At 42.1% G+C, this 20,761-nt stretch overlaps 1 protein-coding gene across 1 annotated transcript in view; it reads right to left on the minus strand.

The window, feature by feature from the left end:
- LOC311149471 (arginine-glutamic acid dipeptide repeats protein-like) overlaps positions 1-20,761 on the minus strand; it is a gene marked incomplete at its 3' end in the record, with an annotated part of 351,192 nt that overhangs the window by 204,246 nt on the left and 126,185 nt on the right. Inside the window, exon 3 of the mRNA XM_084186666.1 lies at positions 6,403-6,928. Within this exon, the coding sequence (XP_084042792.1) occupies positions 6,403-6,784 (382 nt within the window). The 5' untranslated portion in view covers positions 6,785-6,928. The remainder of the gene's footprint in view (positions 1-6,402; positions 6,929-20,761) is intronic.

The raw sequence follows: 20,761 nt of genomic DNA on the forward strand, positions 1-20,761 counted from the left end.
GACAGCAATGCTGCATTCAACCGCACCGGTGAGCCATGCAGTGTAAATAAAAATAAAACGTTTAACGTTACAACAACCTATATATGTTTATGTGATTTGGAGTTATTAAATACTTTTTGATTAGGGGTCGTAGCATATTATGCAGATCTGCAAGCATAGCAGCAAAGGCTGGGACAAATATTGTTTTATCTCTTGTTTTAATATGATAAAATGCTATATATATAAAAGGATCCTATGTACATAAGTGGACATTATAAAAGGGACATATTTTTTCGAATAAAACCAACGGCCAGTTTGGGTAGCAGTTGCACGTCTATTTATGTAGCTAACTGTTTATTTAGCTAAAACACGGAGCCTAACGTTAGCTAGCTAGCTAGCTGCTGGGAGGATGTCATTGGAGGAGTGGGAGTGAGTGACCGACCTTTTCCCCATATCGTTTAACCGCGGCTACAGCTAGAGATGCTGCAGGTGTCATTTCTAGCAAGAAATGTAAATCGCTTCGCTAGCTAGCTATGCTGAACTTGAACGACTGTGATCCACAGTTAGCATATCTCTTAGTTGTCAATCAAATGTATTTGGCATCGATCAAATGGGCGGGCAGGCAAGTGAAGTTCCCATTCAGTTGTCAAAACGTGGACAAGCATGCATTGTATCACAATTCCACTGGGTCAGAAGTTTACATACACTAAAGTTGACTGTGCCTTTAAACAGCTTGGGAAATTCCAGAAAATGATGCCATGGCTTTAGAAGCGTCTGATAGGCTAATTGACATCATTTAAGTCAATTGGAGGTGTACCTGTAGATGTATTTCAAGGCCTACCTTCAAACTCAGTGCCTCTTTGCTTGACATCATGGGAAAATCAAAAGAAAATCAGCCTCCACAAGTCTGGTTCATCCTTGGGAGCAATTTCCAAACGCCTGAAGGTACCACGTTAATCTGTACAAACAATAGTATGCAAGTATAAACACCATGGGACCACGCAGCCGTCATACCGCTCAGGAAGGAGACGCGTTCTGTCTCCTAGAGATGAACGTACTTTGTGCGAAAAGTGCAAATCAATCCCAGAACAACAGCAAAGGACCGTGTGAGGAAACAGGTACAAAAGTATCTATATACACAGTAAAACGAGTCCTATATCGACATATCCTGAAAGGTCGCTCAGCAAGGAAGAAGCCACTGCTCCAAAACCGCCATAAAAAAGCCATACTACGGTTTGCAACTGCACATGAGGACAAAGATCGTACTTTTTGGAGAAATGTCCTCTGGTCTGATGAAACAAAAATATAACTGTTTGGCCATAATGACCATCGTTATGTTGAGGAAAAAGGCGGGTCTTGCAAGCCGAAGAACACCATCCCAAGGATAGTAAAATAGACGTGTGTATGTGTGTGTAAAGGTCTTCAGTCCTGTCAGGGTTCACTAGAATACTAATTGGAGGAGACAGTTTCAAAGCAGGAAACATAAATATCTTAACAGAACTGCTGCTCGTTTATGTTCACTGTCTTGGAATATATAAATATTATCTCTGGCAGAAAGAAAACCTGTGACTTTGTTTTTGTCTTGTGAATGTTTCATTGAAGTGACTGACTGTCTGCACGGTGGAACAGGAGACAAAGCAGCAGTGAGCTCAGCTCTTCTCCATCTCCCTGCTCCCTCTCTCTCTCTCTCTCTCCTCCCTCCCTCCCTCTCCCTGCTCCCTCCCTCTCTCTCCCTGCTCCCTCTCTCCATCTCTCTGCTCCCTCTCTCTCTCTGCTCCCTCCCCCCCCTCTCTCTCCTCCCTCCCTCCCTCTCTCTCCCTGCTCCCTCTCTCCATCTCTCTGCTCCCTCTCTCTCTCTGCTCCCTCCCCCCCTCTCTCTCTCCTCCCTCCCTCCCTCTCTCTCCCTGCTCCCTCTCTCCATCTCTCTGCTCCCTCTCTCTCTCTGCTCCCTCCCCCCCTCTCTCTCTGCTCCCTCCCTCTCTCTCTCTGCTCCCTCCCTCTCTCTCTCTGCTCCCTCCCTCTCTCTCTCTGCTCCCTCCCTCTCTCTCTCTGCTCCCTCCCTCTCTCTCTCTGCTCCCTCCCCCTCTCTCTCTGCTCCCTCCCCCTCTCTCTCTGCTCCCTCCCCCTCTCTCTCTGCTCCCTCCCTCTCTCTCTCTGCTCCCTCCCTCCCTCTCCATCTCCATCTCCTCCCTCTCTCACTGCTCCCTCCCTCCCTCTCCTCCCTCTCTCTCTGCTCCCTCCCTCTCTCCCTCTCTGCTCCCTCCCTCCCTCTCTCTCTCTGCTCCCTCCCTCCCTCTCTCTCTGCTCCCTCCCTCCCTCTCTCTCTCTGCTCCCTACCTCTCTCTCTCTGCTCCCTCCCTCCCTCTCTCTCTCCTCCCTCCCTCTCTCCTCCCTCCCTCCCTCTCTGCTCCCTCCCTCTCTGCTCCCTCCCTCTCTCCTCCCTCCCTCTCTGCTCCCTCCCTCTCTGCTCCCTCCCTCTCTGCTCCCTCCCTCTGCTCCCTCCCTCTCTGCTCCCTCCCTCTCTGCTCCCTGCTCCCTCCCTTTCTCTCTCCGCTCCCTCTCTCTCTATTAAACATTAAATGCAGAGAAAGAAAAGGTTCAATGGAGTCAATGTTGTGTGTGTGTGTGTGTGTGTGTGTGTGTGTTATGTTTCAATGGAGTCCCTGTCAAGGAACAAGGCTTCTCTCTGACGGAGAGAGTGATGGCTTTTTCAAGGACTTCCTGATCCTAACAGAGAGATAATGCTGTGAAGCAGATTATTCCTCAGGGATGGTAAGGTGTGTGTATAACTGTACCACGTTAAATACAGGAGACAGACAGGGGAAACTGGGTAATACTTCCATACTACACTACAGTGCATTGGGAAAGTATTCAGACCCCTTCCCTTCTTTCCACATTTTGTTACGTTACAGCCTTATTCTAAAATTGATTAAATAAAACATTTTCCTCAATCAATCTACACACAATACCCCATAATGACAAAGCAAAAACAGGTTATACCATTTTTCTAATTTATTACTTATTTACATAAGTATTCAGACCCTTTACTCATTACTTTGTTGAAGCACCTTTGGCAGCGATTACAGCCTTGAGTCTTCTTTGGTATGACGCTACAAGCTTGGCACACCTGTATTTAGGGGAGTTTCTCCCATTCTTCTCTGCAGATCCTCTCAAGCTCTGTCAGGTTGGATGGGGAGCATCGCTGCACAGCTATTTTCAGGTCTCTCCAGAGATGTTAGATCGGGTTCAATTCCGGGCTCTGGCTGGGCCACTCAAGAACATTCAGAGACTTGTCCCGAAGCCACTCCTGCGTTGTCTTGGCTGTGTGCTTAGGGTCGTTGTCCTGTTGGAAGGTGAACCTTCGCCCCAGTCTGAGGTCCTGAGTGCTCTGGAGCAGGTTTTCATCAAGGATTTCTCTGTACTTTGCTCCGTTCATCTTTCCCTTGATTCTGACTAGTCTCCCAGTCCCTGCCGCTGAAAAACATCCCCACAGCATGATGCTGCCAGGTTTCCTCCAGACGTGACGCTTGGCATTTAGGCCAAATAGTTCAATCTTGGTTTCATCAGAACAGAGAATCTTGTTTCTAATGGTCTGAGAGTCCTTTAGATGCCTTTTGGCAAACTCCAAGTGTGCTGTCATGTGCCTTTTACTGAGGAGTGGCTTCCGTCTGGCCACTCTACCATAAAGACCTGATTGGTGGAGTGATGCAGAGATGGTTGTCCTTCTGGAAGGTTCTCCCATCTCCACAGAGGAACTCTAGAGCTCTGTCAGAGTGACCATCAGGTTCTTAGTCACCTCCCTGACCAAGACCCTTCTCCTCCCCCGATTGCTCAGTTTGGCCAGGCGGCCAGCTCTAGGAAGAGTCTTGGTGGTTCCAAACTTCTTCCATTTAAGAATGATGGAGGCCACTGTGTTCTTGGAGACCTTCAATGCCGCAGACATTTTTTGGTACCCTTCCCCAGATCTGTGCTTCGACACAATCCTGTCTCGGAGCTCTATGGACAATTCCTACGACCTCATGGCTTGGTTTTTGCTCTGACATGCACTGTCAACTGTGGGACCTTATATAGACAGGTGTGTGCCTTTCCAAATCATGTCCAATCAATTGAATTTACCACAGGTGGACTCCAATCAAGTTGTAGAAACATCTCAAGGATGATCAATGGAAACAGGATGCACCTGAGCTCAATTTCGAGTCTCATAGCAAAGGGTCTGAATACGTACGTAAAGGTATTGCTGTTCTTTATTTGTAACAAATGTGCAAGAAATTCAAAAAAACAGTTTTCTCTTTCATTGTGGGGTATTGTGTGTAGATTGATGAGGAAAAATGTAATTTAATCAATTTTAGAATAAGGCTGTAACGTAACAAAATGTGGTAAAAGTCAAGGGGTCTGAATACTTTCCGAATGCACTGTACATCTCTTGAGTCTTTAGCCGTTAAAAGGGGAATGGGGGTGAGGGGAACAATAACACATTGGCTGTAATAATTGCATGTGTTCATATTAAATAACTAAGCACGGCAGCGACCGTCGGCTACTTGACCTTTTCCTTCCTGCCAGATAAATGAAAGACATGCCATTGTTGATGGGTTCAGATAGCTGAGCCAGCCAGAACCTGCTGTAACAGAGAGGAAACCGCTGCAGAGCAGGCTCTCGCTCTCGCTCTCCCTCCCTCCCTCCCACAGCACAGACAGAGAGCCGGGTTTGGACATCCCCCCCCCCCTCCCCTCCCCTCCTAAATTTGATGTTCAACCAATTTAAAAACAGCAGGTGAAGAAGCTCTGTATCAAATAGCACCCTATTCCCTATATATAGTGTCCTACTTTTGACCAGGGCCCCCCCCAACACGATACTATCGCCATACTTAGGTGCTGATACGATAAGTATTGTGATTCTCACAATTCTATATGTGTTACGATTCGATACTGCGATGTTATTGTGATTTCATGTTCCAAACATATTTGCTTCCTACATGTCTGCTGCAGAGACGAGAGAGCATTAGAAAATGAGTTTTGATCAGTCATGGAAATAAGTGTTGAAAACACGTCGGCTCACTATTTATTGTAACAGCTATAGGATGCAAACTACCAGAGTTTTGGATTTTATTTTAATTTGATCATTTTGAGTCAAATATCGATATAACATTTTTTACATTTACATTTTTTGTCATTTAGCAGACGCTCTTATCCAGAGCGACTTACAGGAGCAATTAGGGTTAAGTGCCTTGCTCAAGGGCACATCGACAGATTTTTCACCTAGTCGGCTCGGGGATTAGAACCAGCGACCTTTCGGTTACTGGCACAGCGCTCTTACCCACTAAGCTACCTGCCGCCCTCGTCCAAAAATAAGATTGCAATATGTAACTGTAGAAATTTCCCCCCATCACTAATAAATCTGGCTATATCGTTATCACATTTCTTTGCTTTTATTAAGGTCATTGACTTAATCATACTTTATTTTTGTTTAATGACTAAACATTAAAAGGCAACTGAGCCAGAGACTTCTCGAACTGATAGATCAAAATTAGCCTACATGCTGTCGTCTGGAGAGGTATTCTGATTCTAGTGAAAATCTGATTATTATTGAAGACCAAAACCAGTAGACCTACAAGCTAATCAGAGCAAATGGAGTGTGGTAAACTGTTCATTCAACTGTGTAGCTTAGACTGAACTGCAGCAGGACATCACAAAGCAAACTAGGCCTATTTTTATTTTTATTTTATATAAATACAGATTTCTAGGGGTATGCTACAAAGAGGGGTATGCTACAAAGAGGGGTATGCTACAAAGAGCGGTATGCTACAAAGCAAGATCAATGACTTAGCCAGCTAACTTGCCTAAATATTCTGAAATAACTAATGTATTGTTTTTATAAAAAGATAATCTTGAAATAGGCATGTCTGATTGACCCGACAACCAAAAACACATCTTTAGTTTAGCTTTCCTAACGAACCAGAACTTTGTTTATCAAAGTTAGCTGGTTAACTCATTGATCCTGCTTTGTAGTTTAACCTTTAGCCCGACCCTGGGTATAATAATCATTGCATTAATATAAAAAAGTATCAGAAAACAAAGATATTAAGTGTAGAATTCTCTAGTCTGATATTTTAAAAGGGGGAATGTGGCTTTCTGGAATGTGGCTAGAATTGAGGAATGCGTCTCAAACTTGTCTGCTACCAATTAGATAAAAGGGGAATTTGAAACAATGTATGTCGAAAATACACATTTCCAATTGGCATTGAACAATAAAGTATTGTTTTGACGTAACAGCAAGTCTGTTGACAAAAACATATATTTCTCTACAGACCTAGGTTGTATTATCTTGGCCTGAGGCGTCTTTCAGGAGAAAAGCAAACACTACATGATGATATTTGTTGCCAAAGAGATGGAGACTTAAAACGTAATAATAATTAATTAAACTTACCGCCAGGTCTGTAAACAACGTCGTCTTCAGTAATGAAGGAAGTGATCTCTCCGTTCTCCATCCGTTCATACCTCGACTTCTTCTTAATCATCTTCTTCTTTCCCTTCTTCCCTGACTCCTCCCCCATCCCCATGTTGACCCCGCCTACTCCCCCGGCCACTCCCCTGTTCTCATTATCCTCGTCCTCGCTCTCGGCGTAGTTCTTAGCTCCGCCCTCCAGCGTGCAGCTGCGGCGCGGCCGAGAGCTCTCGCTCTCCCTGGAGGCTTTGTCCCTCTTGTCCCTGTCTCTGTCCCGCTCCCTGTCTCGGTCTCTGTCCCGCTCCCGGTCTCGGTCTCTGTCCCTGTCCTTCTCCCTGTCTGGCTTGTCTTTGTCCGCGGTCATGATTCGCCACGTGCCTTCCTCAGTCCTCTCACGGCTGGGCCTCCGTGAAAGGTAGACTGTGAGCCTGGGCTTCAGTCTTCTGAATTTACCAATCAAATCCAGGGAAAATTCAGCCACACCAACAACCCCAGTGTTTCAGAAAAGCTGTGAAGACAGAAGACAGACAGGGGAAACTGACATGAATGACTGGGTAATAATTAAATACGATAAGATCACATTTCTGTCAGGAGCTGGGCTCTGGTCAAAAGTAGTGCACTATATAGGGAATAGGGTGCCATTTGGAACACAAAAACAGTTCTATAGGCTTTCTTTGTGCAGCATTCTACTGGGCTCTTCCCTGACAGACGAGTACCAGGGGAGGGGGGAGAGCTGCTACAGAGCCCACAGTCTAGAGGCCTCTGCTGGGCTCTTCCCTGACAGACGAGTACCAGGGGAGGGGGGAGAGCTGCTACAGAGCCCACAGTCTAGAGGCCTCTGCTGGGCTCTTCCCTGACAGACGAGTACCAGGGGAGGGGGGATAGCTGCTACAGAGCCCACAGTCTAGAGGCCTCTGCTGGGCTCTTCCCTGACAGACGAGTACCAGGGGAGGGGGGATAGCTGCTACAGAGCCCACAGTCTAGAGGCCTCTGCTGGGCTCTTCCCTGACAGACGAGTACCAGAGGAGGGGGGATAGCTGCTACAGAGCCCACAGTCTAGAGGCCTCTACTGGGCTGCTGAGCAGAGCAGACCTCGATTCAGACACTATTCGAAATCTATTGGATCCATCGCGCCAGACAAGCCCAATCAAGCACAGCTTAAGTAGCCTATTTGAAAATATTTCAAATAGTATTTGAAGCCAGGTCTAGTGCTGAGACTGGCTCAGTTTGTCTCCAGCCCTGCCTGCAGTCTATTTGGTTAGCTATGTGTCAGGTCTCCTAGTCATGTTGTGTTGCTAATCTGCTACTGTCTCCTAGTCATGTTGTGTTGCTAATCTCCTACTGTCTCCTAGTCATGTTGTGTTGCTAATCCCATGTAAGAGATTCTCCGGTACTTTTGTGTTCTTTTTAGTCAGTAGTTCTAAAATTTGCGCTCACAAGCCAAAAGTGGTCCCCGACAATTGCGTATTACATCACATTTGTGACTCGTTTCAGGAAACTAGGCGTATGTCATGGGTCACTACTTCACAGGAGAGCCATTTGAATGTAAACATTTAAATGTTTTATCAAAATGCGATTTTTGGCAGAAATGCCTTCTGGAATATGTGAACTGTCATGTGCCTTAATAACAAACTTGTATGCCATCTGTAAATACGAATACAATTGTTAAAATTATGAGCCTAGTTGGTTAAACCACAGAAAAAGACCGGTCTCCGGATTACATCTTCAAACGAAGGGCAACCATGGCATCCGTGACAGAGAGGGAGACACGTCCATCCATGTATACGGGTAAGATAGTCTAGCTAGCTACATTTTCAGATATTACACGTTTCTAATTTTGACTGTAAGTGGTTTCATTTCAAGTTAAAGTGTACCGTTAGCTCGCTAGCTAACGTTACGTGTATGCTCTTATTATTCGTATCTCAGAGCCATTTGCTTTCTAACATTGAACCTGGTTGGTTAGCTACCTGCAGATTCATGCAGGGTAGTAACGTCATGAGTTGGGATTATGGTTAATTGTTTAACTAGCTAGCTAACGTTACATGTATGATTTGACATATTTACCTAGGTAGGATAATTGTTTACCTAGCTAGCTACATGTCTTAACAAAAGACTACACTATGCAAGTAACCATTTCAGGTGCATTCGTAAATTCAGCCTGAGTATGCCAGAGTGCAGAATAACTGATGAAATTACGAACGCACAACACCCGTTGAATATGGCCGGTGTCAGTAAACGTCGGCAAAAAAGCGTAATTAAATTGTTGCCTGCAGCACGGTTACGGTAACCAACGCTCTGGATAACATGAAAACAGCCTAAGCAGCTCTGCTAGGGCGAGTAAAATGGTCAGTGGGGTGCTGGTTAGGCTGTTTTCATGTTATCCAGAGGTAAACAATGAACCATAATCCCAATCTTTTGTCTGGAAGTAGCTAGCAAGCTAGCCAACGTTAGCCAGTTAGCTTGGGTGCTTGACTGCCGTTGTGAGGTCAGAACGCTCAGATCAACCCAACTCATCGGCCAGAGCGTCCAGTGTGCGCTCTGAACGCCCCGAGAGCGAAACGAGATGGGTGGGGCTAAAGCTTAAGAGGGTGTGAACGATGATGAATGAGTGTAGACAAAGAAGAGCTCTTCAGTAGGTACCAAAACATTCAAAAGCCATTTACTCAAAAGTGAGATTACAAATTTATCAACTTTCAAAGCAGAATTACTTTCCCATTGTTCCCTTAAATGCAGTGTATGATATACCATTTTGTAGCTCTGTGTCTGTGCTTTCATCCAATGGAAAAAAACACAATTTCAAATGTAGCTACATAACACCGAATCAAGGTGCACCGAAGCATTACTCTCTCTCTCTCTCTCGCTCGGCTGTGTGTGCATCTTGCTAGTGGTTACTCAAATGGCAAGGGGCTGAAGCTCATTGGCTGAAACTCAAATTGCTAGGGTGCTGGCCCACGTGTGGGGAAAATGGTGCCGCACAGCTACCAGGAAAGTCACTTTCAAACTAGGGATTTCCGGGCTAATTGAGGTAAAACAGTAATTCTGCTCATAAATGATGTATGAACTTCATAATGACTCATCCAGCACAAAGCGGGACAAAAAAAATCAAAAGACTTTTCACTAATGTTCCAGAGCATGTCTTTAAAAGGTAGAATCCGTAGTTGCTACATCCATTTTTGGACTACATGAATGATATATACTCATTGATTCTTGAAGAATCTAACTTATAAATGCCTCGTGAGGTTAGGTCATCTGTCGTACCCCATCAGAACCCAAAATGGAAGCTTGTTTTACTCCAGTGTTTGTAAACAATGTAGATGTACACAAACAGTGTACAGCCTCAAAACACGGTTCAAACTATAGTGTTGATATCATGGATGGTCAGTCCTTGTATCCATAGCTACGTCTATGCGTTTGAGAGTGGTTACATTTCTCCAGCCCCGTCCCTCAGCTGTTTACCAAAACAGGGCTGATATAGTTATAGTGTCCAGATTTCAGTTTCCATTTAACCCATCTGAACACTAGCCTACAATTCCCTTGACGTCACCATGAGACTATTTGAAGTCCCCGTCTTGTGACTATCGAATTTGTATGGCGCCTCACAATCATCACACATAGCATAGGCACTGCTATCCTGTTTTACCACATCTTTCCCAAACGTTTTCAACTCTCCATTTCGCAGCTTTCTCATATTGAATTAAACTCCGACATTGTCCTTTTTATCGCAGTGGATAGACATAAAATTGTTCTGTCCGTTCCCAAAAGTGTTTGGTGATTGGCGTGTAGGTTGTTATTTGGTAGTTCTCTTACTGGCCGTTGTTTGCTTTTTCCCACCTGAGATCACCTAGAAATAGTTATTACAGCCCCCCGAGATCACCTAGAAATAGTTATTACAGCCCCCTGAGATCACCTAGAAATAGTTATTACAGCCCCCTGAGATCACCTAGAAATAGTTATTACAGCCCCCCGAGATCACCTAGAAATAGTTATTACAGCCCCCTGAGATCACCTAGAAATAGTTATTACAGCCCCCTGAGATCACCTAGAAATAGTTATTACAGCCCCCTGAGATCACCTAGAAATAGTTATTACAGCCCCCCGAGATCACCTAGAAATAGTTATTACAGCCCCCCGAGATCACCTAGAAATAGTTATTACAGCCCCCTGAGATCACCTAGAAATAGTTATTACAGCCCCCTGAGATCACCTAGAAATAGTTATTACAGCCCCCTGAGATCACCTAGAAATAGTTATTACAGCCCCACGAGATCACCTAGGAATAGTTATTACAGCCCCCTGAGATCACCTAGGAATAGTTATTACAGCCCCCTGAGATCACCTAGGAATAGTTATTACAGCCCCCTGAGATCACCTAGAAATAGTTATTACAGCCCCCTGAGATCACCTAGAAATAGTTATTACAGCCCCCTGAGATCACCTAGGAATAGTTATTACAGCCCCCTGAGATCACCTAGAAATAGTTATTACAGCCCCCTGAGAACACCTAGAAATAGTTATTACAGCCCCCAGAGATCACCTAGAAATAGTTATTACAGCCCCCTGAGATCACCTAGAAATAGTTATTACAGCCCCCTGAGATCACCTAGAAATAGTTATTACAGCCCCCTGAGATCACCTAGGAATAGTTATTACAGCCCCCTGAGATCACCTAGAAATAGTTATTACAGCCCCCTGAGATCACCTAGAAATAGTTATTACAGCCCCCTGAGATCACCTAGAAATAGTTATTACAGCCCCCTGAGATCACCTAGAAATAGTTATTACAGCCCCCCGAGATCACCTAGAAATAGTTATTACAGCCCCCCGAGATCACCTAGAAATAGTTATTACAGCCCCCTGAGAACACCTAGAAATAGTTATTACAGCCCCCTGAGATCACCTAGAAATAGTTATTACAGCCCCCTGAGATCACCTAGAAATAGTTATTACAGCCCCCTGAGATCACCTAGAAATAGTTATTACAGCCCCCTGAGAACACCTAGAAATAGTTATTACAGCCCCCCGAGATCACCTAGAAATAGTTATTACAGCCCCCTGAGATCACCTAGAAATAGTTATTACAGCCCCCTGAGATCACCTAGAAATAGTTATTACAGCCCCCTGAGATCACCTAGAAATAGTTATTACAGCCCCCTGAGAACACCTAGAAATAGTTATTACAGCCCCCTGAGATCACCTAGAAATAGTTATTACAGCCCCCTGAGGTCACCTAGAAATAGTTATTACAGCCCCCCGAGATCACCTAGAAATAGTTATTACATCCCCCTGAGATCACCTAGAAATAGTTATTACAGCCCCCTGAGATCACCTAGAAATAGTTATTACAGCCCCCTGAGATCACCTAGAAATAGTTATTACAGCCCCCCGAGATCACCTAGAAATAGTTATTACAGCCCCCTGAGATCACCTAGAAATAGTTATTACAGCCCCCCGAGATCACCTAGAAATAGTTATTACAGCACCCCGAGATCACCTAGAAATAGTTATTACAGCCCCCCGAGATCACCTAGAAATAGTTATTACAGCCCCCCGAGATCACCTAGAAATAGTTATTACAGCCCCCCGAGATCACCTAGAAATAGTTATTACAGCCCCCTGAGATCACCTAGAAATAGTTAATACAGCCCCCTGAGATCACCTAGAAATAGTTATTACAGCCCCCTGAGATCACCTAGAAATAGTTATTACAGCCCCCCGAGATCACCTAGAAATAGTTATTACAGCCCCCCGAGATCACCTAGAAATAGTTATTACAGCCCCCCGAGATCACCTAGAAATAGTTATTACAGCCCCCCGAGATCACCTAGAAATAGTTATTACAGCCCCCTGAGATCACCTAGGAATAGTTATTACAGCCCCCTGAGATCACCTAGAAATAGTTATTACAGCCCCTGAGATCACCTAGAAATAGTTATTACAGCCCCCTGAGATCACCTAGAAATAGTTATTACAGCCCCCTGAGATCACCTAGGAATAGTTATTACAGCCCCCTGAGATCACCTAGAAATAGTTATTACAGCCCCCTGAGATCACCTAGAAATAGTTATTACAGCCCCCTGAGAACACCTAGAAATAGTTATTACAGCCCCCCGAGATCACCTAGAAATAGTTATTACAGCCCCCCGAGATCACCTAGAAATAGTTATTACAGCCCCCTGAGATCACCTAGAAATAGTTATTACAGCCCCCTGAGATCACCTAGGAATAGTTATTACAGCCCCCTGAGATCACCTAGAAATAGTTATTACAGCCCCCTGAGATCACCTAGAAATAGTTATTACAGCCCCCTTAGATCACCTAGAAATAGTTATTACAGCCCCCTGAGATCACCTAGAAATAGTTATTACAGCCCCCCGAGATCACCTAGAAATAGTTATTACAGCCCCCTGAGATCACCTAGAAATAGTTATTACAGCCCCCTGAGAACACCTAGAAATAGTTATTACAGCCCCCTGAGATCACCTAGAAATAGTTATTACAGCCCCCTGAGATCACCTAGAAATAGTTATTACAGCCCCCTGAGATCACCTAGAAATAGTTATTACAGCCCCCTGAGAACACCTAGAAATAGTTATTACAGCCCCCCGAGATCACCTAGAAATAGTTATTACAGCCCCCTGAGATCACCTAGAAATAGTTATTACAGCCCCCTGAGATCACCTAGAAATAGTTATTACAGCCCCCTGAGATCACCTAGAAATAGTTATTACAGCCCCCTGAGAACACCTAGAAATAGTTATTACAGCCCCCTGAGATCACCTAGAAATAGTTATTACAGCCCCCTGAGGTCACCTAGAAATAGTTATTACAGCCCCCCGAGATCACCTAGAAATAGTTATTACATCCCCCTGAGATCACCTAGAAATAGTTATTACAGCCCCCTGAGATCACCTAGAAATAGTTATTACAGCCCCCTGAGATCACCTAGAAATAGTTATTACAGCCCCCCGAGATCACCTAGAAATAGTTATTACAGCCCCCTGAGATCACCTAGAAATAGTTATTACAGCCCCCCGAGATCACCTAGAAATAGTTATTACAGCCCCCCGAGATCACCTAGAAATAGTTATTACAGCCCCCCGAGATCACCTAGAAATAGTTATTACAGCCCCCCGAGATCACCTAGAAATAGTTATTACAGCCCCCCGAGATCACCTAGAAATAGTTATTACAGCCCCCTGAGATCACCTAGAAATAGTTATTACAGCCCCCTGAGATCACCTAGAAATAGTTATTACAGCCCCCTGAGATCACCTAGAAATAGTTATTACAGCCCCCTGAGATCACCTAGAAATAGTTATTACAGCCCCCCGAGATCACCTAGAAATAGTTATTACAGCCCCCTGAGATCACCTAGAAATAGTTATTACAGCCCCCCGAGATCACCTAGAAATAGTTATTACAGCCCCCTGAGATCACCTAGAAATAGTTATTACAGCCCCCTGAGATCACCTAGAAATAGTTATTACAGCCCCCCGAGATCACCTAGAAATAGTTATTACAGCCCCCCGAGATCACCTAGAAATAGTTATTACAGCCCCCTGAGATCACCTAGAAATAGTTATTACAGCCCCACGAGATCACCTAGAAATAGTTATTACAGCCCCCTGAGGTCACCTAGAAATAGTTATTACAGCCCCCCGAGATCACCTAGAAATAGTTATTACATCCCCCTGAGATCACCTAGAAATAGTTATTACAGCCCCCTGAGATCACCTAGAAATAGTTATTACAGCCCCCTGAGATCACCTAGAAATAGTTATTACAGCCCCCCGAGATCACCTAGAAATAGTTATTACAGCCCCCTGAGATCACCTAGAAATAGTTATTACAGCCCCCCGAGATCACCTAGAAATAGTTATTACAGCCCCCTGAGATCACCTAGAAATAGTTATTACAGCCCCCTGAGATCACCTAGAAATAGTTATTACAGCCCCCCAAGATCACCTAGAAATAGTTATTACAGCCCCCTGAGATCACCTAGAAATAGTTATTACAGCCCCCTGAGATCACCTAGAAATAGTTATTACAGCCCCCTGAGATCACCTAGAAATAGTTATGACAGCCCCCTGAGATCACCTAGAAATAGTTATTACAGCCCCCTGAGATCACCTAGAAATAGTTATTACAGCCCCCCGAGATCACCTAGAAATAGTTATTACAGCCCCCTGAGATCACCTAGAAATAGTTATTACAGCCCCCTGAGATCACCTAGAAATAGTTATTACAGCCCCCTGAGATCACCTAGAAATAGTTATTACAGCCCCCCGAGATCACCTAGAAATAGTTATTACAGCCCCCTGAGATCACCTAGAAATAGTTATTACAGCCCCCTGAGATCACCTAGAAATAGTTATTACAGCCCCACGAGATCACCTAGGAATAGTTATTACAGCCCCCTGAGATCACCTAGAAATAGTTATTACAGCCCCCTGAGATCACCTAGAAATAGTTATTATTACAGGAATGGTTTTCAGCAGAATAGAGTGAAATATTTGACAACTGCACTACTCTCCCCGACACGACAGCAGCCTGTTATCTGGAGTGTGTGTGAGAGTGTGACTATGTTTACGAGTGTGTACGTGTGTGTTTGTAGTACACCAACTGACAGGGCAGCTGCTCTTGTTTTTAGCTTCAACACAAACACCAGGGCTGATTACAGCCCTGCTGCCGCCACGGCTACTATTAATCACCTAATGATGAGTTACCACGACGACCGCTGGGCCGCAGACACACACACACCTTATATTCACACACACACACACACACACACACCTTATATACAGACACACACACACCTTATATTCACACACACACACACACACACACACACACACACCTTATATACAGACACACACACACCTTATATTCACACACACACACACACACACACACACACACACACACCTTATATACAGACACACACACACCTTATATTCACACACACACACACACATACAGACACACACACACCTTATATTCACACACACACACACACACACCCCTTATATACAGACACACACACACCTTATATTCACACACACACACACACACACACACACACACACACACACACACACACACACACACACCCCTTATATACAGACACACACACACCTTATATTCACACACACACACACACACACACACACACACACACACCCCTTATATACAGACACACACACACCTTATATTCACACACACACACACACACACACACACCCCTTATATACAGACACACACAGTACACACGTCAGTCTGCCAAAATCCATCTCTCACCCTTGTGGGTGTCCGTATCACATGTCTGTCCTGGAGGTGTGAGGGACCTGGAGCTATGATGGGATACTGCAGCTCATCGGTCTAATCCCAGCTCGTCTCTGGGTGAGGGACCGGAGCTATGATGGGATACTGCAGCTATGATGGGATACTGCAGCTATGATGGGATACTGCAGCTATGATGGGATACTGCAGCTATGATGGGATACTGCAGCTATGATGGGATACTGCAGCTATGATGGGATACTGCAGCTATGATGGGATACTGCAGCTATGATGGGATACTGCAGCTATGATGGGATACTGCAGCTATGATGGGATACTGCAGCTATGATGGGATACTGCAGCTATGATGGGATACTGCAGCTATGATGGGATACTGCAGCTATGATGGGATACTGCAGCTATGATGGGATACTGCAGCTATGATGGGATACTGCAGCTATGATGGGATACTGGAACTATGATGGGATACTGCAGCTATGATGGGATACTGCAGCTATGATGGGATACTGCAGCTATGATGGGATACTGCAGCTATGATGGGATACTGCAGCTATGATGGGATACTGCAGCTATGATGGGATACTGCAGCTATGATGGGATACTGCAGCTATGATGGGATACTGCAGCTATGATGGGATACTGCAGCTATGATGGGATACTGCAGCTATGATGGGATAATGCAGCTATGATGGGATACTGCAGCTATGATGGGATACTGCAGCTATGATGGGATACTGCAGCTCTCGGTCTAATCCCAGCTCGTCTCTGGGAAACCCACCGCAGGATAGGTGCTATAGACACTAACCACAGAAACGCCATGTAGGCTAGGCTACGCTACGCTAATCTGATCAGTTGAATAACAACCCTTCATCTGAAATCAGGATTTAAACATTTGCAATTGTTAGGTTACCCTCGTTAGTAATAGCCTGTTTTCTGAGCAGAAGAACAGACATTTTTTCCACTAATTGTCTAAAAACGAGACAAATAATCATAAGAGACAAATTCTCTCATAAATGACCAAACTAAATTAGAGTGGGGAAAAACTGTGGCTGAAACAGGAACAGTAATAATGTAATATCGTAGCATTTATATAATATTGAACTGTAATGTGGCATGTTATATTTAATGAACGGTAATAATGTTATAACGTAGCATGTTCTATAATAATGAACTGTAATAACGTAGCATGTTCTATAATAATGAACTGTAATAACGTAGCATGTTCTATAATAACGAACTGTAATAACGTAGCATGTTCTATAATAATGAACTGTAATAACGTAGCATGTTCTGTAATAATGAACTGTAATAACGTAGCATGTTCTATAATAACGAACTGTAATAACGTAGCATGTTCTATAATAATGAACTGTAATAACGTAGCATGTTCTATAATAACGAACTGTAATAACGTAGCATGTTCTATAATAATGAACTGTAATAACGTAGCATGTTCTGTAATAATGAACTGTAATAACGTAGCATGTTCTATAATAATGAACTGTAATAACGTAGCATGTTCTATAATAATGAACTGTAATAACGTAGCATGTTCTATAATAATGAACTGTAATAACGTAGCATGTTCTGTAATAATGAACTGTAATAACGTAGCATGTTCTATAATAATGAACTGTAATAATGTAGCATGTTCTGTAATAATGAACTGTAATAATGTAGCATGTTCTGTAATAATGAACTGTAATAACGTAGCATGTTCTATAATAATGAACTGTAATAACGTAGCATGTTCTGTAATAATGAACTGTAATAACGTAGCATGTTCTATAATAATGAACTGTAATAACGTAGCATGTTCTGTAATAATGAACTGTAATAACGTAGCATGTTCTATAATAATGAACTGTAATAACGTAGCATGTTCTATCATAATGAACTGTAATAACGTAGCATGTTCTATAATAATGAACTGTAATAACGTAGCATGTTCTATAATAATGAACTGTTATACCGTAGCATGTTCTATAATAATGAACTGTAATAACGTAGCATGTTCTGTAATAATGAACTGTAATAACGTAGCATGTTCTGTAATAACGAACTGTAATAACGTAGCATGTTCTATAATAATGAACTGTAATAACGTAAGATGTTCTATAATAATGAACTGTAATAACGTAGCATGTTCTGTAATAACGAACTATAATAACGTAGCATGTTCTATAATAATGAACTGTAATAACGTAGCATGTTCTGTAATAATGAACTGTAATAACGTAGCATGTTCTATAATAATGAACTGTAATAACGTAGCATGTTCTATAATAATGAACTGTAATAACGTAGCATGTTCTGTAATAACGAACTGTAATAACGTAGCATGTTCTATAATAACGAACTGTAATAACGTAGCATGTTCTATAATAATGAACTGTAATAACGTAGCATGTTCTGTAATAATGAACTGTAATAACGTAGCATGTTCTGTAATAATGAACTGTAATAACGTAGCATGTTCTATAATAATGAACTGTAATAACGTAGCATGTTCTGTAATAATGAACTGTAATAACGTAGCATGTTCTGTAATAATGAACTGTAATAACGTAGCATGTTCTATAATAATGAACTGTAATAACGTAGCATGTTCTATAATAATGAACTGTAATAACGTAGCATGTTCTATAATAATGAACTGTAATAACGTAGCATGTTCTGTAATAACGAACTGTAATAACGTAGCATGTTCTATAATAATGAACTGTAATAACGTAGCATGTTCTGTAATAATGAACTGTAATAACGTAGCATGTTCTATAATAATGAACTGTAATAACGTAGCATGTTCTATAATAATGAACTGTAATAACGTAGCATGTTCTGTAATAATGAACTGTAATAACGTAGCATGTTCTGTAATAATGAACTGTAATAACGTAGCATGTTCTATAATAATGAACTGTAATAACGTAGCATGTTCTATAATAATGAACTGTAATAACGTAGCATGTTCTGTAATAATGAACTGTAATAACGTAGCATGTTCTATAATAATGAACTGTAATAACGTAGCATGTTCTATCATAATGAACTGTAATAACGTAGCATGTTCTGTAATAATGAACTGTAATAACGTAGCATGTTCTATAATAATGAACTGTAATAACGTAGCATGTTCTATAATAATGAACTGTAATAACGTAGCATGTTCTGTAATAATGAACTGTAATAACGTAGCATGTTCTATAATAATGAACTGTAATAACGTAGCATGTTCTATAATAACGAACTGTAATAACGTAGCATGTTCTATAATAATGAACTGTAATAACGTAGCATGTTCTGTAATAATGAACTGTAATAACGTAGCATGTTCTATAATAATGAACTGTAATAACGTAGCATGTTCTATCATAATGAACTGTAATAACGTAGCATGTTCTGTAATAACGAACTGTAATAACGTAGCATGTTCTATAATAATGAACTGTAATAACGTAGCATGTTCTGTAATAACGAACTGTAATAACGTAGCATGTTCTGTAATAACGAACTGTAATAACGTAGCATGTTCTATAATAATGAACTGTAATAACGTAGCATGTTCTATAATAATGAACTGTAATAACGTAGCATGTTCTGTAATAACGAACTGTAATAACGTAGCATGTTCTATAATAATGAACTGTAATAACGTAGCATGTTCTATAATAATGAACTGTAATAACGTAGCATGTTCTGTAATAATGAACTGTAATAACGTAGCATGTTCTATAATAATGAACTGTAATAACGTAGCATGTTCTGTAATAATGAACTGTAATAACGTAGCATGTTCTGTAATAATGAACTGTAATAACGTAGCATGTTCTATAATAATGAACTGTAATAACGTAGCATGTTCTATAATAATGAACTGTAATAACGTAGCATGTTCTATAATAATGAACTGTAATAACGTAGCATGTTCTGTAATAACGAACTGTAATAACGTAGCATGTTCTATAATAATGAACTGTAATAACGTAGCATGTTCTATAATAATGAACTGTAATAACGTAGCATGTTCTGTAATAACGAACTGTAATAACGTAGCATGTTCTATAATAATGAACTGTAATAACGTAGCATGTTCTGTAATAACGAACTGTAATAACATAGCATGTTCTATAATAATGAACTGTAATAACGTAGCATGTTCTATAATAATGAACTGTAATAACGTAGCATGTTCTATAATAATGAACTGTAATAACGTAGCATGTTCTATAATAATGAACTGTAATAACGTAGCATGTTCTATAATAATGAACTGTAATAACGTAGCATGTTCTATAATAACGAACTGTAATAATGTAGCATGTTCTATAATAACGAACTGTAATAACGTAGCATGTTCTATAATAATGAACTGTAATAACGTAGCATGTTCTATAATAATGAACTGTAATAACGTAGCATGTTCTATAATAATGAACTGTAATAACGTAGCATGTTCTGTAATAATGAACTGTAATAACGTAGCATGTTCTATAATAACGAACTGTAATAATGTAACGTATTGACGGGCTGTAGAGAGAAAACCCAGCAGGCTCCCAGTGTGACTGATATAAACGGTTGCCTTGGTGACTGAATACCCTAAGAGAATGGTACTGTGAGGGCGTGAAAGGGGGCAGGTGAGCCTGGAAACAACTCCACATCAATCAATCACCACGATCCTCTCCGCAGAAAATAAAGACAAGAAAAAGAGAGAGAAAGAGAAGGTTTATCTTCAGGGTCTGAGATAACAGCATGCTACTTCACCATTCACATCCCTGTAATGGAGTCACCAGGCGAACCGAGCAGCCACACAGCCAGCAGCTCCTGCGCTTCAATAAAACACCATCCATTTCATCTTTAGAACATGTTTCAAATCGGGGATTTCTATTGGAGAATCAGTTTCTGCCCCATCTTCATACTGTCCCGTATTTGGGCCCTGGTCTAAAGTAGTGCACTATATAGGGAATAGGGTGACATTTGAGACGCACCCCTGGTAACCACAATGTTGTGGCTCTATTAGCAGTTAGCACATCCCCCCCCC

Source organism: Coregonus lavaretus (assembly GCF_964263955.1).
Source record: "Coregonus lavaretus genome assembly, chromosome: 22".
Classification (NCBI taxonomy): domain Eukaryota; kingdom Metazoa; phylum Chordata; class Actinopteri; order Salmoniformes; family Salmonidae; genus Coregonus; species Coregonus lavaretus.